Below are 21,138 nucleotides of genomic sequence, written 5' to 3'. Positions count from 1 at the left end.
CGAGAAACAGATGGTCAGGGATCTGACAATGATCAAATTTGATATGCTAGCAGTTCTGGAAATAATAACAACATTGAGCCAGACCTGGATTGAGAAAAATATATAAAGAAACCAATCCTGAGATATCAACGGACGAACAAAAGCCGGAAGAAAATATTTTGCCAAACTTTTCTTTACAAAATTGGGAAAATTTCCTTGACTTGGAAGATTTATTACAAACTAAAGACACCGCACGAGCACAACTTGTAAGTCTGACTACGTATTATCATTAATACGTAAATGTGGTAAATGTAAATATATTATCTATGAAGATGTAAAAAGTGTGCAAGTAGAAACTTGCACATTGCTTCCTCATAATTTTTAAGTGTACAAATTATAAATTTGAACATTACTTTCTCATAATTTTCAAGTATGCAAATTATAAATTTGCACGTTGCTTAATCGCTCATAAAGCTGCCTCTTATGAGGAAGCCTATTTTTTTATGTATAATTATTAGTAGATATTTATTAATTTGGTTTTGTTTTGTCGTCGCGCTCTTTATATATATATATATATATATATATATATATATATATATATATATATATATCTTATATTTTGAGATAAAAATATTTTTAAAAATTTACCTTGTATAACTGGCTTTTCTATTTCTCTCTGAAACTTGTCCGCGATATGAATTTTGTTCCCTCGCATCATTTGTCTCAAACAGGGATCGCCTAACCGTGCGAGCACTGCGAGCCTGCGAGGTTCGCGCTCATGGCGGTCTCTGCTGATTGGCCAGCATTTGAATAAACGATAGTTATTTTAACTTAAGAGAAATGTTGCTTTGAATATTTTACTTGTTAATATTTTAGTTTCTCGTGTAATACATTTAATGTCACTCTTACGAAGTGTATATTAATACATTTTATTTTGAGTTATATTAATACATAATATTAATTATTTTAACTTAAAATGTGTAATAAAAACATTTGATTTTAGTAAATTTGATTATTTTGTATGTCAAAGTTTACGATTATTTGAAGATTTACTTTAACTTTTGTTTATGTTGAAATAACTTTAAGACGTGTTGATTTTTTGAAATAATTATGTTAAAAGAACTCAAAATAATATTCAATTTCTAAATCAACAACGATCCTTTTTTTAGAATCAAGCGCGCACCTTTCCTAAAATACTTCCGGGCACTTTGTGGTGTGGAGTAGGAAACATGGCATCTTCGAACGAAGAATTGGGCTTACTTTCGGCCTTAGATGCTTGTTGCCGCGAACATGACCACTGCCCAGAAACGATAGCGCCGGGACGATACTACGTAAATGGGATACACAATCCTACAGACTATACTATGTCGCGTTGTTACTGCGACGAAAAATTCCGGAATTGTTTAAAGAATACCAATGGCTGGCTTAATAGGTGGCCGGCCGCTGTCGTTAAGTGGTTGTACTTCGATTACCTCCAGATGCGCTGCTTCTGAGATAGTCAACCGTCCTCGCAGCGGCAAACCCTTTGGGAAAATTTACCTTAGAAATCTTTTTAAAAGAACCTAAAACTTACTTTAGAGAAAAACTTAAATTCTTCTTTTCATTATTTTTCCTGTATATACGAACAGAAATTATATAAGAGAAGGAAAACATGTATAGACATATTTTAAAATCATAGCTTCGAATTTTAAATAAATATTTACAAATTACATGATTATATACTGCTTTTACAGGCTATCTATGTAAGCAAGTATTAAAGAATAAAATTTACAGAAATTGTAAATTTTGTCAAGAAGCTCTAACAATGTGTGGCACCGGCAATTTGGCTGAATCGTACGATGATTTAGGCTCGGCGCAGGCCATAGATGCGTGCTGTCGCGCGCATGATTTTTGTAATTTGACAATTGAGCCAGGGCACTGCAGCTTAATAGATGAAAAACATGAGCAGTGCAACAGTATGTCATATACGATGTCGCACTGTAGCTGCGACAGTGATTTTAAAAACTGTTTGGACAATATCGATACCATATTGGCTAAGGCAAGAGGTATAGTGATTAAGGGCATCTTCTTCGGTGCACTCAAGACGCAATGCTTCAATGGAACGCGAATGTCCCCGCAATGGAAAAGGTATTTTATTTATATAAAACTCGTAAAACTCGTAAACTATTATTTTATTGCATATCCCCGTAGGGTTCGCAATCTAGTATCCTGTGGCGTTTTTGAAGGGACGTACCCAACGGCAGCCGCTGCGAGGACGGTTGACTATCTCAGAAGCAGCGCATCTGGAGGTAATCGAAGTACAACCACTTAACGACAGCGGCCGGCCACCAATTAAGCCAGCCATTGGTATTCTCTAAACAATTCCGAAATTTTTCGTCGCAGTAACAACGCGACATAGTATAGTCTGAAGGATTGTGTATCTTCCCAGTTACGTCGTATCGTCCCGGCGCTATCGTTTCTGAGCAGTAGTCATGGTCTCGGCAACAAGCATCTATAAGGCCGAAAGTAAGCCCAATTCTTCGTACGAAGATGCCATGTTTCCTACTTCACACCACAAGTGCGGAAGTATATTAGGAAAGGTGCGCGGTTGATTCTGAAAAAAGGATCGTTGTTGATTTAGAAATTGAATGTTATTTTGAGTTCTTTTAACATAATTATTTCAAAAAATATCAACACGTCTTAAAGTTATTTCAACATAAATAAAAGTTAAAGTAAATCTTCAAATAATCGTAAACTTTGACATAGCAAATAATCAAATTTACAAACAATAAATTTGATTATTTTGTATGTCAAAGTTTACGATTATTTGAAGATTTACTTTAACTTTTGTTTATGTTGAAATAACTTTAAGACGTGTTGATTTTTTGAAATAATTATGTTAAAAGAACTCAAAATAATATTCAATTTCTAAATCAACAACAATCCTTTTTTCAGAATCAAGCGCGCACCTTTCCTAAAATACTTCCGGGCACTTTGTGGTGTGGAGTAGGAAACATGGCATCTTCGTACGAAGAATTGGGCTTACTTTCGGCCTTAGATGCTTGTTGCCAAGACCATGACTACTGCCCAGAATCGATAGCGCCGGGACAATACGACGTAACTGGGAAGATACACAATCCTACAGACTATACTATGTCGCGTTGTTACTGCGATGAAAAATTCCGGAATTGTTTAAAGAATACCAATGGCTGGCTTAATAGGTGGCCGGCCGCTGTCGTTAAGTGGTTGTACTTCGATTACCTCCAGATGCGCTGCTTCTGAGATAGTCAACCGTCCTCGCAGCGGCAAACCCTTGGGAAAATTTACTTTAAAGATCTTTAAAAAAAAACTTAAAACTTACTTTAGAGAAAAACTTAAACAAATTAAAGGTAAATTTGGACACTTTAAAACTATTGTTTAAGGTAATCTAATAACTATAAGGCAATATTCAATTTCTAAATCAACAACGATCCTTTTTTCAGAATCAAGCGCGCACCTTTCCTAAAATACTTCCGAGCACTTTGTGGTGTGGAGTAGGAAACATGGCATCTTCGTACAAAGAATTGGGCTTACTTTTGGCCTTAGATGCTTGTTGCCGCGAACATGACCACTGTTCAGAAACGATAGCGTCGGGACGATACGACGTAAATGGGATACACAATCCTACAGACTATACTATGTCGCGTTGTTACTGCGACGAAAAATTCTGGAATTGTTTAAAGAATACCAATGGCTGGCTTAATAGGTGGCCGGCCGCTGTCGTTAAGTGGTTGTACTTCGATTACCTCCAGATGCGCTGCTTCTGAAATAGTCAACCGTCCTCGCAGCGGCAAATTTGCAATATTTATATATATAGATATATACACAGAGAAAAAAAAGCTGTTGCTTCAATTAAAGTGCTATCCGGAGCCTACGTTTTCTCGTCGCCGTGTCTCGCGCATGACGGTGGAATTCCTGGAATATCGATCCGCGATCGAAGCCGGCGTTCGAGATAATTTTACATCAATGTGTACATCGGAGGCACCCGAATATCGTGCCTCGCCTCTCCTGTAAGTACGCAACGCTTTATATTCGTTTAACGCGAGTAATCACGCTCGCGGATGCGACCACCATGTCGTCCCGTCGAGAAACTCGCGCGGTTTTCGCCGCGAGCGCGACACATCCGCCATGTTTCCCGTCGGTGTCGTTTGCCTGGAAGACGCTCGTCGCGGCGTCGCTTTTTTCGGATGACCGGACACGTATTGTATATACGCGAGCGTTACTTCTATAGTAACTTACGATAATTCCTCCGCATAAACGGAGATTTGTAGCAACTTACAATAATTCGATTCCGCGTAAATGAGTGAATTATCGTAAATTATTACAGAAGTAACGCTCCCGTAAACGTCTTAATGGTGAGTCTGGTATGGACGAATTACGATCGGTCGCGATTATTATTATCGCTTTCTTGGATTACGTATCGAGGGAAGTTTCGCCTGAGATATATGTGAACTACGATAGATTTCTCGGATCTGTGAAATTGGCCCGACATTCTACGATAATAATTTCAAAAGTATACTGAGATTTCTAGCACACTAGAGAAATAGCACTTTTCATGGTTCTACGTATAAAAACATGATAAAAATTAAAACGAGTTCCACATTCATTATATTAAAAAATCAAAATTTAAAAAATGTCCTAACTTCGCACGAATCTAACACGACTTTCTCCTTTAAAGTATCAAAACGCGTTGAATATTATATTTGACGAGAGTTCCCGACAATTAATAAAAATATTACACGTTAGTCTCAAAACTGCAGGAGCTACACGATGTTTAATAAGCTGGAGGACTTTAGAAATAAGTGCTCACTACTCACTGAAGAAAACCAAGCATTGCATAACAGAATTAAATCTCTCGAGGCTAGACTTGCAAACCTAGAGAAACAGGAGGAGAGGTCTTACCACACGGATGAGGAAGAATTCACAACCCCACGGAAGGAAAAATCCGAAGCTCCTAAGAGACAATATGATTGGGTAATCCAATCTAGGAAGACCAAGAAGAGAAAAGCGGCTAACTCGCCTAAAACTATAATTACCCCACCGAGATTAAGACAAAATCAAAAAGAAGAACATATTTATTAAATTACAAGATTCAAAATTATTTATCTCCTAGCAAAGTATTGAATACCTTTTACGTCTTGACGGTTATAACAATTCATCATAGAATCGGACATTAATCGAATACTTTGCGTTCCTGTTCACGCATACAGGCCTCGATCCGACGATATTTTTCTCCATGAACGGCAACCGCTCAATGGATTTAGACGAGACAGATGCCTATTTTGTGGATGTAATTCATACAAACGCCGGCATTTTGGGGCAATGGAGGCCCAATGGCCACGCGGATTTCTACGTAAACGGTGGCTTCAGTCAGGCCGGGTGCGCCACCTTTTCTATAGGTAACGAGGAATTATCGGAATTGTCGTGATTGATTCTATGTAGTACGGCGTCACTCTTGTGTGATCGCACATTATAATCCACATGGCAACAATATCCTTTCATTATCTTATTGAGCTAATGAATTTACATCCTAATATTAACTACAGTTACATAATTTTTAATTATAACATTTAACACAGTATTGGTAATAGAAAACAATAATATGCCTGCGGGACATCAAACTTCAATGTGACGACTGTCTCGTTATTAGAAATGGAAGAATGTAACATACCGTTAATAGAACCACATGTAGAGGAAACTAATATTCAATTATTACAACTTGCGAAATTTGACACAATCTATGTAATTCAATGTAAAATTTCGATTTCAAGAACAATTTATTACTGCGGAATGCACTCACACATAGCGACTGTAACTATAATGCACAAGCAGAATATATTATCGATACAACGGTTGATCAATGTAAAAATATGCATAAAACTGGAACACTTATTATAAACGTTAACAATGTAATCAACGGGTTAAAAGTAAATCATACAATGTCGCGACCAATCACTTTTGCAGGATCAGTAACAACAGACGGACAATGTTTTGGAACACAATATTCAGATCCCTATGGGACATGGCAAAATGTAGTTGTGTAAGGAATAATAACCATTAGTCTAAATTCTCATCAACCAGTAACTAATATAGAAACAAATCAGATACATTTAAAAACAGGAACAACCTGTCAATATTCAGATGGAAACTGTATAGATATCGAAGGAAAATATACTTTTTGGGAAACAATACCCAACGATTATTGTAAATTCAATCATTATGATGTATTATATGAAGAAAAAGCAAATAAGATGGTTAGTGATGTAGATAAAAATTTGCAAATTATTTATTCCTTGTCAACTAAAGATGTAACTTTTGCGTTAACACAAATGGGGGAAGAGCTTCTTTGCGGAGATACAATACGTTAATCAAAACAGAGCATCCAAAACTTGTAATTTTAGAAATTAAAAAAGGAGAATCTTTCGCGCATAAGCGCCGTATATCAGTAGAAAATTTAGATATTTTTGCTTATGTAAACTCAAAATTCATTTATGTGGAAAAACACATACGCACACAGATGAACCGTTTATACACAGACGTATTAACACAACGCTGCAATTTGGAACGACATGTAATAAAGAATGCATTGAGCCTAGCAATCCATGCTCCAGATGATTTTGCGTACCAAATTATGAAAGGACCCGGATATATGGCAGTGATCTCTGGAGAAGTCGTACATATAATTAAATGCACACCGGTGGACGTTAAGTATTGTTGTGCCGCCTCCTTGAATTGGAGATCAGGGCCGGCACCGAGTTCTTTGGATCCGCCGATTAGAGGGAGAGAGAACACTGGCGATATTTAGTTAGCAGTCACGTTTAATAAAAGATAGTTTTATTAATGCACTTGTGGATATTCTCTACCCTGACTTGCGGGTTACAATTAACGTTTCGTTGACTCGCGGTACGCGCTCTGTTCTTAGACTGCCCGCCGTTCCTTGGAAGGGCGGGCTTTTTATCGCCTCGGCATTGCTGACTTAGCAGTCAGCGATTTTGACTTCGCGATCAACGTCCTAGCGGGCTGGTGATATCCCGAATGACCATATATGGTCATTACCGCGACGCGTGCTGGCTTTCGCGTCATCGGTCCTCGTCGCTAGGGTCGGATTACCAAGTAATCCGGCCCTCGGTGTTTCCAGGTGCCATACTTTATCGCGAATACGTTGTGCGCTCACAACATCCCTTCCCCCGCGGAAAAAGAAAAACTGAGGTATTCGAAGTTTTTCGTTATTTATTTATTTGTGTTTTTCTTTTTCCTGAGAGGTTACACTCTAATTTTTTTTTTTGTGCTAATATGTATGCTGTGATTTCTCCTTTTAAATTCTTAATGATTCTCTTTTTTTTATTACATAAATAATTACAAGTATAATGCTTACTACTATTACTATTATGGTCGCGGAACCTACAGGATATACAATATTCTTATTCGAAAAAACGCTGGGTTGGTTATTTTCCACTTCTTTTTTAATTTCATCTAGACTTAAACTTAATTTTATTAATTCCGACGGATCTTTGATTACTGGTTCTAACTTTATTTCTTTTTCGGAATCTAATTTGTTGTCTAAGGTTATACTTTTTTCTATGGTATTAGTTATATTTAATTCTGGTAAATACATTTGTACATGTTTAGTATAAATTTGGTTTTTTGTTTCTAAAATTATATCTGGTGTAGTTATTTTACAATTATGCCGGGGGTCTCGTCCGGATGAATAATATGGTAGTAGTGCCTCTGTGCACGGCTTCAGACAACAGTGTTCAGAGATTCACTAAATCGAAAGCCCCGCGCTCAGGTGGCGCGGCGGGCCCGAGGCGCTGCGCCGTGGCGGCGCGCCGTGGCGCCCCGGCGTGGCGCCGTCCCCTTCATTGTGTTTTGTTGCTCGCAACGACAACACGTTAGCTGGTGTTTTAGATAATTTTCACCGTTATTCTTCATCAATGGCTAAAAGTAAGTCGAGAGATCGCTCGCCTGGAAACAGGCAGCGTTCTCGGACCCGTCGATCTCGCAAGCGAGACCGAAAATCACGCCGCAAATCTCGCGAGACGGAACGGCATTCCCGCCGTCACGCCCGCGAGAGAACTAGAAGCAGATCACCCAGCCGAGCATCCAGTCGATCATCTAGCTGTTCCTCGAGGCACCCGCGGTCACCTCCTACCAGCCAGGTACTCGAGAGAATTTTGGAAAAGCTCGCACAGCAAGAAGAACGTCTCACGTCCATCGAGGTTAAGACGACCGTGTCGACCGAGCCCGATGCAGCCCAGCCCTCGGCCACGGACCCGAGCGGAGAGGGGGAGACGGTTCTTAGTAACCGGGGCTGCGAACCAGGTATGTTCCCTCACCGACCCTCGATCCCGGCCGCTGTCGGCTTCTTGGCAAAGAGGGGGACATAACCGACTCCGCGCCTCTCCGCACCGCCTTACGCACCTAATGCTTTCAGGGTCCCCCGAGGCAACGCAGGACCGCTCGGTATCTTTCCTGGAAGGGTCGCGAACCGCCCAGGGAGAACTAGCGACGGGTCATGACCCGCTGATGGACGAACTGTTCGGTCCGTCGGAGAAACCACCGCCTGACTGCCCATGGCCCTCCGCACTGCTCAAATTTGTCCAGAACACAGTCCGCACGGGCCTAGCAGACGAGCAGCGCACTGGACTGTTAAAACAGCACGAGACGACGGGACACCTCGCCGTCCTGGGTCCACCGAAACTTAATAAACTCCTGACCCCGGCTCTGAAAACGGCAGCCTCGGTAGTGAAACGAGACGAATATCAAGCTTCGGCACAGACTCAAGTGGCAGCATCTCTGAACGCCTTTGGCTCTGCCATCGCAGAACTTCGGGCACCGGAGGTAAGAGAACAGCTGCCCGAAAGCGTCAATCCAGTACTAAGACGGCTGGCAGAGGGGCTATACCTGCTCTCAGACCATCATTATCGCCTTTCCCTGGCAAGACGAGCGTTCATTAAGCCGTCGCTCAGCCTCATGGGCAAAAGCGTCGCGGACGACGCTCCTATCGACGAGTGGCTCTTCGGAACCGCATTCGCGGAGGGCCTGAAAGACGCCCAGGCATGCGAGAAAGCGGCGCGTGACCTCCTGAGACCCGCACCGGTAGTAACGAAGCCCAACCCGCAACCAGCACGACAACAGCCCACGAAGCAGCCGGATCAGCAGAAGAAGACCTCGGGAAAAGGAAGAGCCCCTGCCCGCCGGACCACCTCGTCGGCTCGCCGAGCAGGGGCACGCCTTGCACCGAGCCGCTCCCGGAGATCCCGCTCTCGCTCTCGCCGCCGCCGATAGCTCCGGTAAGCTTGGGGGGTCGTCTGGCTCTTTTTCTCCACAACTGGAAAAAGATAACAATGGATCCCGTAGTATTGAGCGCTACCCAGGGATACCAAATACCTTTCTCCTCCCCGCCACAGATGAGACCTTGCCTCGACGAACCAAAGCTGTCTTCATCAGAGGCCGCGTATTGCGATCAAGAAATCGATCGCCTCCTGAGCAGAGGCGCAGTGGTCACTGTAGAGCCATCAGCGGATCAGTTCTTATCCCCATTCTTTTTACGAAAAAAATCCTCAGGAGGCATGCGGTTCATCCTGAACTTGAAAGAACTGAATTCATACATCTCTCCTCCTCACTTTAAGTTGGAAGACTGGAGGACAGTGGTGCGCCTGATGCTTCCCAACACGGAAATGGCCACGTTGGACATTGAGGATGCCTATCTCCATGTCCCGATCCACCCTCTTTACAGAAAATTTCTCAGATTCCAATGGCGAGGGGTGACCTACGAATTCACGTCATTACCTTTCGGTCTTTCCACCGCGCCATACATTTTTACCAAAATCGTTCGGCCAGTGACATCATTTCTCCGCGAAGAAGGATTTGAATCCGTGGTTTACTTGGACGACTTCCTCCTTCTAGGCTCGTCCAAAGCCAATTGCCGGGCCAATGTACGGGCGCACATTAACCTCCTCTCATCCCTCGGGTTCATAATCAACTTTAGGAAATCCGAATTAGATCCAGCAAGGAAAAGGAAATACTTGGGGTTCATTTTCGACTCAGAACGGCAGTCCATCGCGATTCCCGAAACACGCAGGGAGAAACTCCTTAAAATGCTAACAAGTTTTGCCTCAAAATCCCATTCTACGATTCGAGACTTTGCGGCGATGATCGGCTCTCTCGTCTCCGTGTGCCCGGCCGTGCGCTACGGCCTTCTTTACACCAAAAGATTCGAAAGAGAGAAATTCCTAGCGCTAACGCAGACAAATTCCTACGCGGCGGTAATGCGTATTTCCGAGGTCCTGAAAGAAGATTTCTTATGGTGGCGCAGAACTCTGTCCAGGCCACACCAGGATAATCGTATCTGCACTAGCAGCTACGCGCTAGAAATTTTTTCGGACGCATCTCTGTCAGGCTGGGGAGCCTCCTGTGGCCCCCACAGCTCTCACGGTTGGTGGTCGGAGGCAGACAGGACCCTCCACATCAACGCGCTAGAATTGAAAGCTGCCTTCTTCGCCCTAAAATGTTTCGCCACAAGTCTCCAAAACTGCGAGATACTGCTCAGAATTGACAACACCACAGCCCTGTCTTACATCAACCGCTTTGGCTCAGTACAATATCCTCTTCTCTCCTCCCTCGCCAGAGATATTTGGCAGTGGTGCGAAGAGAGGAATATTTTCCTGTTCGCTTCTTACATTGCCTCAGTCGAAAATGTTATTGCAGACAAGGAATCCAGGCGCTCGGATACCGATACCGAGTGGTCACTCTCGGACCACGCATTTGATGACATCTCTGAGCACTTCGGCCCTTTCGACGTCGATCTCTTTGCCTCACTGCTCAACACTAAATGTGAGAGTTATGTCTCCTGGATCCCTAACCCGGGTTCCTTCGCAGTAGATGCATTCACCCTGTCTTGGAAGGAAATCAATTTCTACGCTTTCCCCCCGTTTATTTTAATCCCCCGCGTTCTGCGAAAAATCGTCGACGATGAAGCGGAGGGAACCCTGGTGGTACCATGGTGGCCCTCACAAGCCTGGTTTCCTCTTTTTCGCCGCCTGCTAATATCCGAACCAATTAGATTTGCACCCTCTAAGTTCCTCCTGTCTGCCCCTCTTAGGAAGAAACATCCAGCACACAGGACGCTTTCCCTGGGAGCAGCCAGGTTATCAGGGAGGCGTTTAGGATCCGCCAGGTACCAGAGCCCTCACTAGACGCACTATTAGCGTCACTTGCCCCATCAACGCTGAAACAATATACACGCCCCCTACGGGACTGGTGGTCATTCTGCCAGATACACAAGACCTCACCATTCTTCCCAAAGGTATCAGAAGTTCTCGGCTTCCTGACAGAAGAACTTGAAAGAGCGGGCTCCTTCTCTACCCTCAACACCTCGAGATCGGCCATTTCCCTGCTATCCTGCAACACAATCGGCGAAGACCCTCTCATAAAGAGATTCTGCAAGGGAGCAAGCGTCCTGAAGCCGCCGCGGCCCAAATACGACCACATCTGGGATCCTGCTCCCGTAATCTCGAAACTCGGAACATTTTTTCCGCATGAAGATCTTTCCTTGGAAAGAGTCACAAAGAAACTGGTTCTCCTTCTTGCCCTAGGCTCGGGCCAACGCTGTCAAACACTAGCAGCGTTAAGACGCTCACAAATTTCCATCACGGGGGAAAAAATGATTATTACGGTCCCCGATCGCATTAAAACGTCTGCTCCAGGCCGTCGCCAACCACTCCTGACCTTTTCGCGGTTCACGGAACGCAGCAATCTCTGTATCGTTAACCTCTTGGAACATTTCCTGCGTCGCACAGAAAACCTACGGCCAGATAATTGCGACAAACTGTTCATCTCGTTCAAGCGACCGCACAAAGCAGTAGGCGTACAGTCCATAAGCAGGTGGATTCGCGAGACGCTAAGCGAATGCGGAGTGGAAGGAAACTTCACCGCCCACAGCACGCGCCACGCATCCACATCCTTCGCGGCCAAAAAAGGCGTCTCTGTAGACCTAATCAAGAGAGCAGCGGGCTGGTCCGCCGAATCCCGAACGTTCGCAAAATTTTATAACCGCCCAATAGTAGATACCCACGCCTTTGCGAACGCTATCCTGTCAGACTAACGCCTTATGCTTTATACTACTAATACTTCTCGTTTTCACACAACTCCAAATGTGTCACAGAAAAACCCCACTGCGGGACATAATAAACTGCATTTGATGTTCCTAGCCAAGATCAATTCTTTATATAAACACCAGCTACTAGATTCGCTATCCACACCGATATGGCAAATCATTATTTAAACATCTACCATATTATTCATCCGGACGAGACCCCCGGCATAATCTAAAGATCAAACGAACTTACCAAGTGAAGTTCGATCTTGATTATGCCGGGGGTCTCGTCCGGATGAACTTCCCACCCAATAATCCCTCCACCTGAAACGACGAGGACTCGTCCATGATTTGCCCCGGTTTTGAACAATGAAGGGGACGGCGCCACGCCGGGGCGCCACGGCGCGCCGCCACGGCGCAGCGCCTCGGGCCCGCCGCGCCACCTGAGCGCGGGGCTTTCGATTTAGTGAATCTCTGAACACTGTTGTCTGAAGCCGTGCACAGAGGCACTACTACCATATTATTCATCCAGACGAGACCCCCGGCATAATCAAGATCGAACTTCACTTGGTAAGTTCGTTTGATCTTTAGATTATCGCGTAATGTTATTTTTCCGGTTTTTTCAGTTTTAATTTTATTTTCTGGCATCTCATTACACTGAATTATTATTTTCGATATCTTTGGAGTGGAATATAACCATGTTTGGGGTTCGGCTAATGTTATCCAAAATGTTACGTTTGAGATGATGTGGCGTTGTCCACGGTTTTCTATGTATCTAGGCGCTTTTATATAAAGCTGCACCTCGCTTGGTGTATTCGCAGTTACAAAATATACGGGAAAATTTTGATCGCATATAAATTTAGTAGTTTCTCGCGTACATTTATTTAATTCGCTTTCCTTTAGTATTATATAATTATGATTTTCTCGGTTTACTCCTAATAGCGTGTGTGAGGGTTCTAGTAATGTGAATACATTATGGTCGTTGTGTATTGGTACGGGTGTAATTTTTATAATTTCGTATATCGAGTATGCTACTATTGGAAACGCGAGGATAGTGTATATGTTCGCATTGTCGTAGTACGCGCTTACGACTACGTATTTTTGAATAGTGTTCCAGTTTTCTGTCTGGATTTTAAATGGAAAGTTTAGTCCTCTGGTTAAGGCTCCTGGTCCCTGAGCCGAGAACTCCGAAGCGACAGTGGCGACGTACCGTCGCGGTAGAAATAAGAACTCTCTCCTCTCACTCTCTCCAATGGAGAATTCTGTCCTTTCAGTCCTTTGTGACATGTTGACAACCTATTTTGTTGTGCGTGCTATTTCTTTATTATTCGCTCTGTGCTTGTGCTCTAACGTTTAACGTATTCGTAAAAGTCGTAAAATTGGCCGAAAAGTAAGATTTGCACGCGGAAGGAACGTTTTCACCTCCTTTCGATAGTCGTTAAACGGCTGTTTTTCCCGTATGTTTAGGCTTTGTTTTATGGTTGTTTGTTTATTGTCGAGGGAAAAGGGTAGTTTTCGGCCAATTTCGGAAGTGTTCTGAAACAATCTATAGTGATGTTTTATTGAAATGTCTTTTTATTTGAAAATGGCACGCACAACAAAATTGGGTGTTTTCCTCGCCTCGATAGTAAGTATCCAATATGGCCGCGGTGACTACCCAGGAGCCTTAAGTGTGAGGTTGCCTCCTTTAATTCTACGACTATATTCTCTAATGGAAGTACGCGTGTAAGTAGAATGTCATTTTGTGCATATGTTAGATAGTCTGTAATATCGTTTATGTCTGTCGTGAGGTCAGCTAGGATAGCGGTTATCAATAGTATTTGTTCGTCTATTTCCTCTCGGTGTATGAATTGGTCGTGCAGTTTCCTTGTAACGTTTGCCAGTAAATTTTCGTTGTGTGATAGCGTTTGCTCTAATTTTTCCATGTGGCCTAATGTGGCGTTGATGATCTTCAGCTGGTTCTTTGCTGCGTGCTGTAGCGTTTGTTGCTGGTTATCAAGCAACAAACGTTGTATTTGTTCGTTGATTATTTTTGCATCTTCAGCATCCATGGTACCAAATAAAGTTTTACTTATCTGGCCGATGGCATCGATTAAGCCTCGTTTAGTTACGGGTGCTTTGTAACTTGTTTGTAGATGTTCTAGGGCGCGTGTCGTTCTATCGTTTTCTCTTTTCGTGGTTTGGAGAGCAATTTGACATGTATTTTTGATGTCTCCAGTGGCATAATTGCAAAGTTCTTCGGTGTGCCCTAGGTATCTTTGAAGCCTCTGATGTCTGGTTCTTAATGCGGTTACGTCTATGCGTATCGCTAATTTCCATGTTGCTTTCGTTTGCTGCAGGTGTCCGATTTTTTCGAAATAAATTCCTGGCTCGTCGCTGAATGATGTCACCTCGTACGGCGGCATCGGTTCGGGTGACATTTCTCCCGCTAGGTGAAAGATGATGATCGGTATCCTGTAATAGGAATACTATCTTGGACTTGGTGTTATTTTTATCGTATTTTTGCTGATTACGGCTGTTGGTTTTTATATATTTTAGCGCGTTACTTTAGTCCGAGACTGTCTTTTTGTCGTGTAACGTCTGGTAATTTTTTTTATTATGACTCCTCTCGAACGGTTTGTACCCGTTAGGGGTGTTGCGACCCCAGAGGAGCTCCGGGCTGTTGATGAGGGGGAGGGGACCACCCCTCCTGTGCTGGTAGTGCCCGACTTGTCGGAAACTTGGAGCCGCGTTCACAATCCCTTCCTTCATCGTGTTGGTTTTCGGGAGTTTCTGTCTTATGAAACAGATCGAGTGCCAGATCAAATGACGTTGTTTTTGCTGCTCGTCGAGTTGCGTATTTATTTTTTGACTGGTCAGATGCTTGGTGCTCCCCGTCGGCATTAACGTAAGTTTTCTTATCATATTATTTTCCGATTTAACGTGGGTTTTGCTGACTATGTTCGTCCGTCTCGGTTAGCTCTCTTGCTTTTTTCTGCGCGATCTCGTGTCAGTTGCTTGTTACCTTTGGTCAAGTGATTTCGTTTTTCTTCGTGGGTTATTTCTTATTTTAAATAATTATGCGGTGCTTCCGTTGTGCTCAACATTTCGCACCCTCCACCTGTGACGCGTGTCAACGTGTGTATTGGGTAGAGCTTGCGCCGGCTGCTGTAACAGCGAAATGCGAGTTGCCCCAATTTCATCTCCCCCACCGTACGCGGAAGTGGCCCGTTCTGACACCGGGGTGCTTATCTTTCCGTTGCGGGTGACATTGCACACCGCAACAGGACAAAGGGATGTGGTCCTGATTCGTCCTCGTCGGGAGTAGTATTTCAGTAAGTTGCCATTATTTTTATTATATCTTGCTATTTCTACTGCTTATTATTAATGTTCTGTTTCGTGTGGGCTGTACTCTTCGATAAATGCTTTTAACCGGTTTGCATGTACGCGTATCGTTTTGCGCTTTATCTTAATTGTAAAATTTACACCGCTGTGTTTTTCTATGATCACATATGGCCCTATCCATTTTGATTCTAACTTTTTCGATCTTCCGCGTCGTACAGTTTCGTCGTGTAGCAATACCTTGTCTCCTACTTTAAATGTTTCTTTATTACATTTTTTATCAAATTGTTGTTTTGCTTTTTCTTTTTCTTCTTTGGTATGCTCTCTCGCGACTTGATTCGTGGCGCGGATTCGCTCTCGTAGTTCTTTCGCGTAATCTTCGTACGAATACGTTAATTTCGGGGGCCTCGTTAGGGCTGTCGGTAGGTTCGCTCGGTGTCCGTAGACGAGTTCGAACGGTGTCAGTCCTGTCGTCGTATGAGGCGTCGTATTGTAAGTAAACATTGCGTAGGGAATCCACTCATCCCAATCGGTTTGGTCCTCGTTTATGTAATGCCTCAGATATTCGGCTAGAGTACGATGCGATCTTTCCAACGCTCCGTTACTCTCGGAATGATATGCGGTTGTCTGTATCTTTTCGATTTTCAGCAACTTGCACATGTTCTTGAATATCTCACTCGTAAAGTTTGTTTCTTGGTCCGTGAGAATTTTCTCCGGAATTCCGTGTTCTAATACTACTTTCGTTACGAAAGCTTTTGCCACTGTATTCGCCTCCTGATTTTCTACCGGTACTGCCTTGCTGAATTTCGTAAGATTATCTTGAAACGTGAGGAGATATTTATTTCCGTTCGTGACTGTTAACGGGCCTACTATGTCGAGCGCGCATTTTTCGAATGGTCGTTCGGGCGTATCTGTGATAACCATTGGCATTTTCGTTTTCCTACTTAATTTATTTTTTTGACAGTGCTCGCATTTGTTTATGTAGTCTTCTACATCCGCCGTCATTCCGCGCCAGCTGTGCTGCAATCGGATACGGTTTAGTGTTCGCGTGACTCCTTGGTGCCCTCCCGTAGGCGAGTCATGATATTCGTAGAGTATTTGCCGCTTATCCTCCTCCGAGTACTCTCTCGGGAAGTCCTCGTCCTGTTTCGCTACATTTATCGCTGATGTTTCCGCTATCGGATTTCGGCTTAAAGGGAACCCCGCGAAGTGGAAAATTCTGATTTTAATGAAACTTTCCACACATGTAGGGGGAGTAAAAAGATGAATTTAGATATTTTTTGTAGCGGCCCAAAAACGGTTTTAAGGGGTGAAACCACTGCTCATATGTAGAGCGGTTTTTTGCTTTTCTCGATATATCTCGAAAAATATTTGAGATATCAAAAAATGTTTCGTATAAAAGTTTTACAGTAAAATCCCCTCTATTCGACAACATTAATAATATTTTTTAAAAATAATTTTTTAAACAAAATTTTGATTAAAAATTAAAAAGAAATTTTTTTTTTGAAATTTAATTAATGTGATTGAATAAAGATGTTTTTACCATAAAACTTTTATTTGAAACATTTTTTGATATCTTGAATACTTTCCGAAATATATCGAGAAAAACAAAAAGCCGCTCTACATATAAAGGGTGATTTCACCCTTTAGAACCATTTTTTGGCAGCAACAAAAAATTTCTAAATTCATCTTTTTACCCCCCCCCTTACATGTGTAAAAAGTTTTATAATAAGAACATTTATGTGTATTTAACCGCAACGAATAATTTTTCAAAAATTTATATATTTTTGCATCTCTTATTTAAAAAAATATCTGTTGCGTTATTTAATATTATAAAATTGTAAAATAAAGATACTTTTATACTGAATGTACTTATAATTCTTTAAACAATATTGTAACAATTTTAGCGCTAACTAAAAATTTCTAAATTTATTCATCTGTGTGTGCGTGCGTGCGTGTGTGTTTTATAAAATATTTTAAGTTTTAGATCTCGCGATAGTAGATCTCGCGAGGCTCTCTCCGATATGTGACTATCTTCACGTACAACGTACGTGACTACTCTGCATTGTGATTAGACATAAATGAGCGATATGCACGTAATACAATATACTGTGATACCTAACAGAAGCGATTATATTATACCACGTGTATATCGTTCATTTACGTGAAAATATGCAATATGATGTACGTGTAATATATAAACAATATAATCATATTGCAATGTGTATATTGTACAACGTGCAATGTACACGTGCATATCGCTCATTTACGTCTAGTGTCGCAATGCAATGTGTAATCACACACGTTGTACGTGAAGATATTTTGCAGTAATTTTCCATAATCGGAAGATTCTGATATAATAAAGATATAAATAAGATAATAAGGCTCTATATAAGTCGGAAATATTGCGCATAGTTTTAGTATAAGTACCACGAGTTTAACGATTCATACAAGTGTAAAAGATTGTCAAAAATTTTAATTAAAAAAAAAGTGCATATTTTTAGCTTAACAAACCAAAATGTTACGTGTAAATCCTGCGAATGTTCTCAATATGTTAATGGTTTTATTCCAAATTTCAAATATTCCACAAACACCTACAAATGATAAAGAAATCGAATTGCATAATACTATAAAGAATATTATACAAAATTCGATGGATGACATGTCATTTGCTATGCAGACCGACACTACATTAGAATTTGAGAATTATTGGGACTTATACGAGGCAGAATTTGTCGCAGCTGACGAAATAGAAGAAGTAGAAGAACTTGATGAAGATGAGGGAGAAGATAGTTGTACATCAGAAGAATACGAAATTGTAAATAATAACTATAAACGAAGAGCTGTTGAATTCTGGAAAAGTGGAAAAAAGGGACGTTACAGTTTATCATCAGTCCAACATCGCTTTAAAAAGGTAAAGTCCTTGCCGCAGCTGTATAAATGGGAACTCTCCCTACAAAGAGGTGGTACTCATAGAGAAAAACTATTATACATTTCTGAATACGTCTTGAACAAATTCAAAGACGCTAACGACAAAAACAGTATTATGCATGATATAGATCTGCGACGATGGGCGCTGGAAGCAAAAGAGGAAATTAATCTTCCTCATTTTAAAGCAGGAGCAACATGGATATTAAATTTTAAAAGAAAACACGGAATAGTGTCAAGGAAAATAACAAAATTTGTAAACCATTCATCCAAGAAAAATCAAGAACAATTACAAATTGCGTGCCAAGATTTCATAGGCTCTGTAAAATCATTTATAGATGTTTTTGATGTACAAAATATATATAATGCAGACGAAAGTGGATTTAATTTGGAAGTACATTCAGGCAGAACGTTAACGACACAAGGTGTTAAAACAGTCGAAAGTGTAGTTCAATCACTATCAGCAATGACACACAGCTACACCATTATGCCTACAATTTCTGCAAGTGGACAATTACAATCACCTCTTTATTTGGTATTGAAAGAGGCCAGTGGAAGTTTTGGACCACGCGTAGAAGCGACTTTGTTCAGGCCTGCAAATATTTTCATCGCAGCATCGAAATCAGGCAAACTGACTACACAACACTTTCAATCTTGGTTCACAAATGTTTTTTTACCCGCAACTGGAAGTTTCAGTGTGTTATTACTAGACTCTTGGAGCGGACATTGTCCTGCGAACTTACAAGAGTTTATGCCATCTAAAGATAAAGATGTACGGATTTTAACAATACCAAAAAAAACCACAGCAATGATTCAACCTCTTGATGTTTATGGATTTAGAGTGTGGAAGAACTTTGTGAGGACATTTAGTGATCGCGTTACATTGTTAAATTATGATATCAATTTACATTTAAGAAATAATATCATTAAATTACAATCCTTAACGCATATACAGCTGTCTTCTCCACGATTCCATAATCTTTTTAAATACGTTTGGTTTAAAAGTGGCTATATCGACGTACGGCCACCACAGTTTGAAAATCCAGTAGATTTTTGTTTCTCTGGAAAAGATATACAAGAAATACCACGCTGTTCCATATGTGATGCACCTGCCATAATACGTTGTTCCTGGTGCAAAAAATATTTTTGTATGCATCATTTCTTTGAGGAATATCATGATTGTAAATACTATGAAATATAAGAATTGTTCGTAAGTAAAAGATATTGTTATCTAGATAATTATAATATTTATTACTAATATTTGTAATAAATATTCTTATACATTCTAGGGAACGCTGTCAACACGTATGGTCTTATGGGGAATATCATCAATAGGGTCCGGACGTTCGGGCACGAAGACCGGGCATAAGAACCGCTGCGCGCTCGCCCCACCACACTGAGAGAAAAGTTATACTAATAGTAACAAAAAAATTTAGTTGTTCACAGATAATAAATAATTTTGTTACGATAGCAAAATGTAGTGATTTTTTGGTTGACCAAGCAAAATTTGGTAAATTTTTTGAGTTAACTAAACAATCTCATTTGGTTACTCATTTGGTTGTAGTAATTATAAAGTTTGATTGTAGTTACAAAGCAATACGGAACGGTATGATACCTGCAGTTAACCTAACAATTTCTTAGCTCTCCGTTTGACAGTCACCAGCGTTCGAACCAAAACAACATCTGCTCGTAAAATTTGCAAGCCCGGCAGGAAATATTAAATAAACGATGTTTATCAAAATGACTATATATAAAATCGTTATCTAAAATGTTAACACACAGATGTTTTATGAATTTTTGAAGATTTTTTAAAATACTTTAAGGTTATGGGAAAATAACGTCAAAGGCGACAGATCCACGTTGTCAATAGAAAGATCCCAAATAACGTTGTCAGACGGAGGGTTAATATATATATATATATATATATATATATATTTCAGTACATGATTTAATCGTTAAAGCAAACTTATAAAAAATAAATTTAAAAACAAATTTAAATTTTTTCCTTAGAAAATATAAAAAATTATATTTTATTTTTTATAAGTTTGCTTTAACAATTAAATCATGTACTGAGATATATTTATTGTAATAGTGTTTAGTTTATCGCTGAGAATTCTTTTAATGTTTTTTAATAGTTCTTATTATACATATAGGAGGATAACATAGTGACATTCCTCAACTTTGTTTTAAACGCGCCCTAGCCCTCTGTTGTGTTTAGCTTGCTCTTCTTTACCGACTTCTTTATCGATTGGATTTATTATCTCTAGAGTCGTTACCAGTCGTTTTTCGTTATGTTCGCCAATCGCCGCCGCGCCTATCTAACCTCTTAGATTCGGCTGTACATTTGTAGGCCGCAGGGGGAAGTGATCCGCGCAATTCCTTGGGCCTAACGCACTTACGGCATACCGAGTTCACTACATCGCGGACATAAACACACAGTTACACGTACACTCATACATATACACAGTGTCATATAGCCCTAAGGTGGTGCTGAAGGCACTTAATTTCCCTCATCCGAGGGATCTAACAAAAAAAAAACTGTACCTTTGTACGTTGCGCCCGTTAAAAGTTTCTCTCTGTGTTTTTACTCAATTAAACTTGATTCAAGAAGTCAGGTGTGCTTATTATTACCCTCTGCATCAATATTATAGCCATGTGGACATATGACACTATTATTGAATATATCATAGAATAAATGTGTTGCTCGAAGTAAAAAAAAGGTTAGATATATTGCATGACCTCCGGTTGAGAAAGATAGAGATCATTTTACGAGCATCGTCGGCAGAGAATTAATC

The 21,138-nt window shown here is 41.0% G+C and overlaps 3 protein-coding genes across 3 annotated transcripts; all 3 read left to right on the top strand.

The window, feature by feature from the left end:
* The first annotated feature begins 1,783 nt into the window (after positions 1-1,783).
* LOC139780771 (phospholipase A2 large subunit-like) lies at positions 1,784-2,290 on the top strand. Its single transcript, XM_071719487.1, has 2 exons — positions 1,784-2,106; positions 2,170-2,290. The coding sequence occupies exons 1-2, from the start codon at positions 1,784-1,786 to the stop codon at positions 2,288-2,290; spliced, it is 444 nt and encodes a 147-aa protein (XP_071575588.1).
* Positions 2,291-2,450: 160 nt separating this feature from the next.
* LOC139780770 (phospholipase A2 large subunit-like) lies at positions 2,451-3,240 on the top strand. The gene is made up of 2 exons (XM_071719486.1): positions 2,451-2,558; positions 2,914-3,240. Exons 1-2 carry the CDS (start codon positions 2,451-2,453, stop codon positions 3,238-3,240), a joined length of 435 nt encoding a protein of 144 aa, XP_071575587.1.
* Positions 3,241-17,933: 14,693 nt separating this feature from the next.
* On the top strand, positions 17,934-19,764 carry LOC139780769 (uncharacterized). The gene is made up of 2 exons (XM_071719485.1): positions 17,934-19,553; positions 19,633-19,764. Exon 1 carries the CDS (start codon positions 17,934-17,936, stop codon positions 19,542-19,544), a length of 1,611 nt encoding a protein of 536 aa, XP_071575586.1. The 3' UTR covers positions 19,545-19,553; positions 19,633-19,764.
* The last annotated feature ends 1,374 nt before the right edge of the window (positions 19,765-21,138 follow it).

The sequence above is a fragment of the Temnothorax nylanderi genome, unplaced genomic scaffold, assembly GCF_030848795.1.
Source record: "Temnothorax nylanderi isolate EJ_2023f unplaced genomic scaffold, tnyl_v1.0 TNYL_tig0297_pilon, whole genome shotgun sequence".
NCBI classification, from domain to species: Eukaryota; Metazoa; Arthropoda; class Insecta; order Hymenoptera; family Formicidae; genus Temnothorax; species Temnothorax nylanderi.
This window is presented reverse-complemented; position numbering and strand designations above follow the sequence as displayed.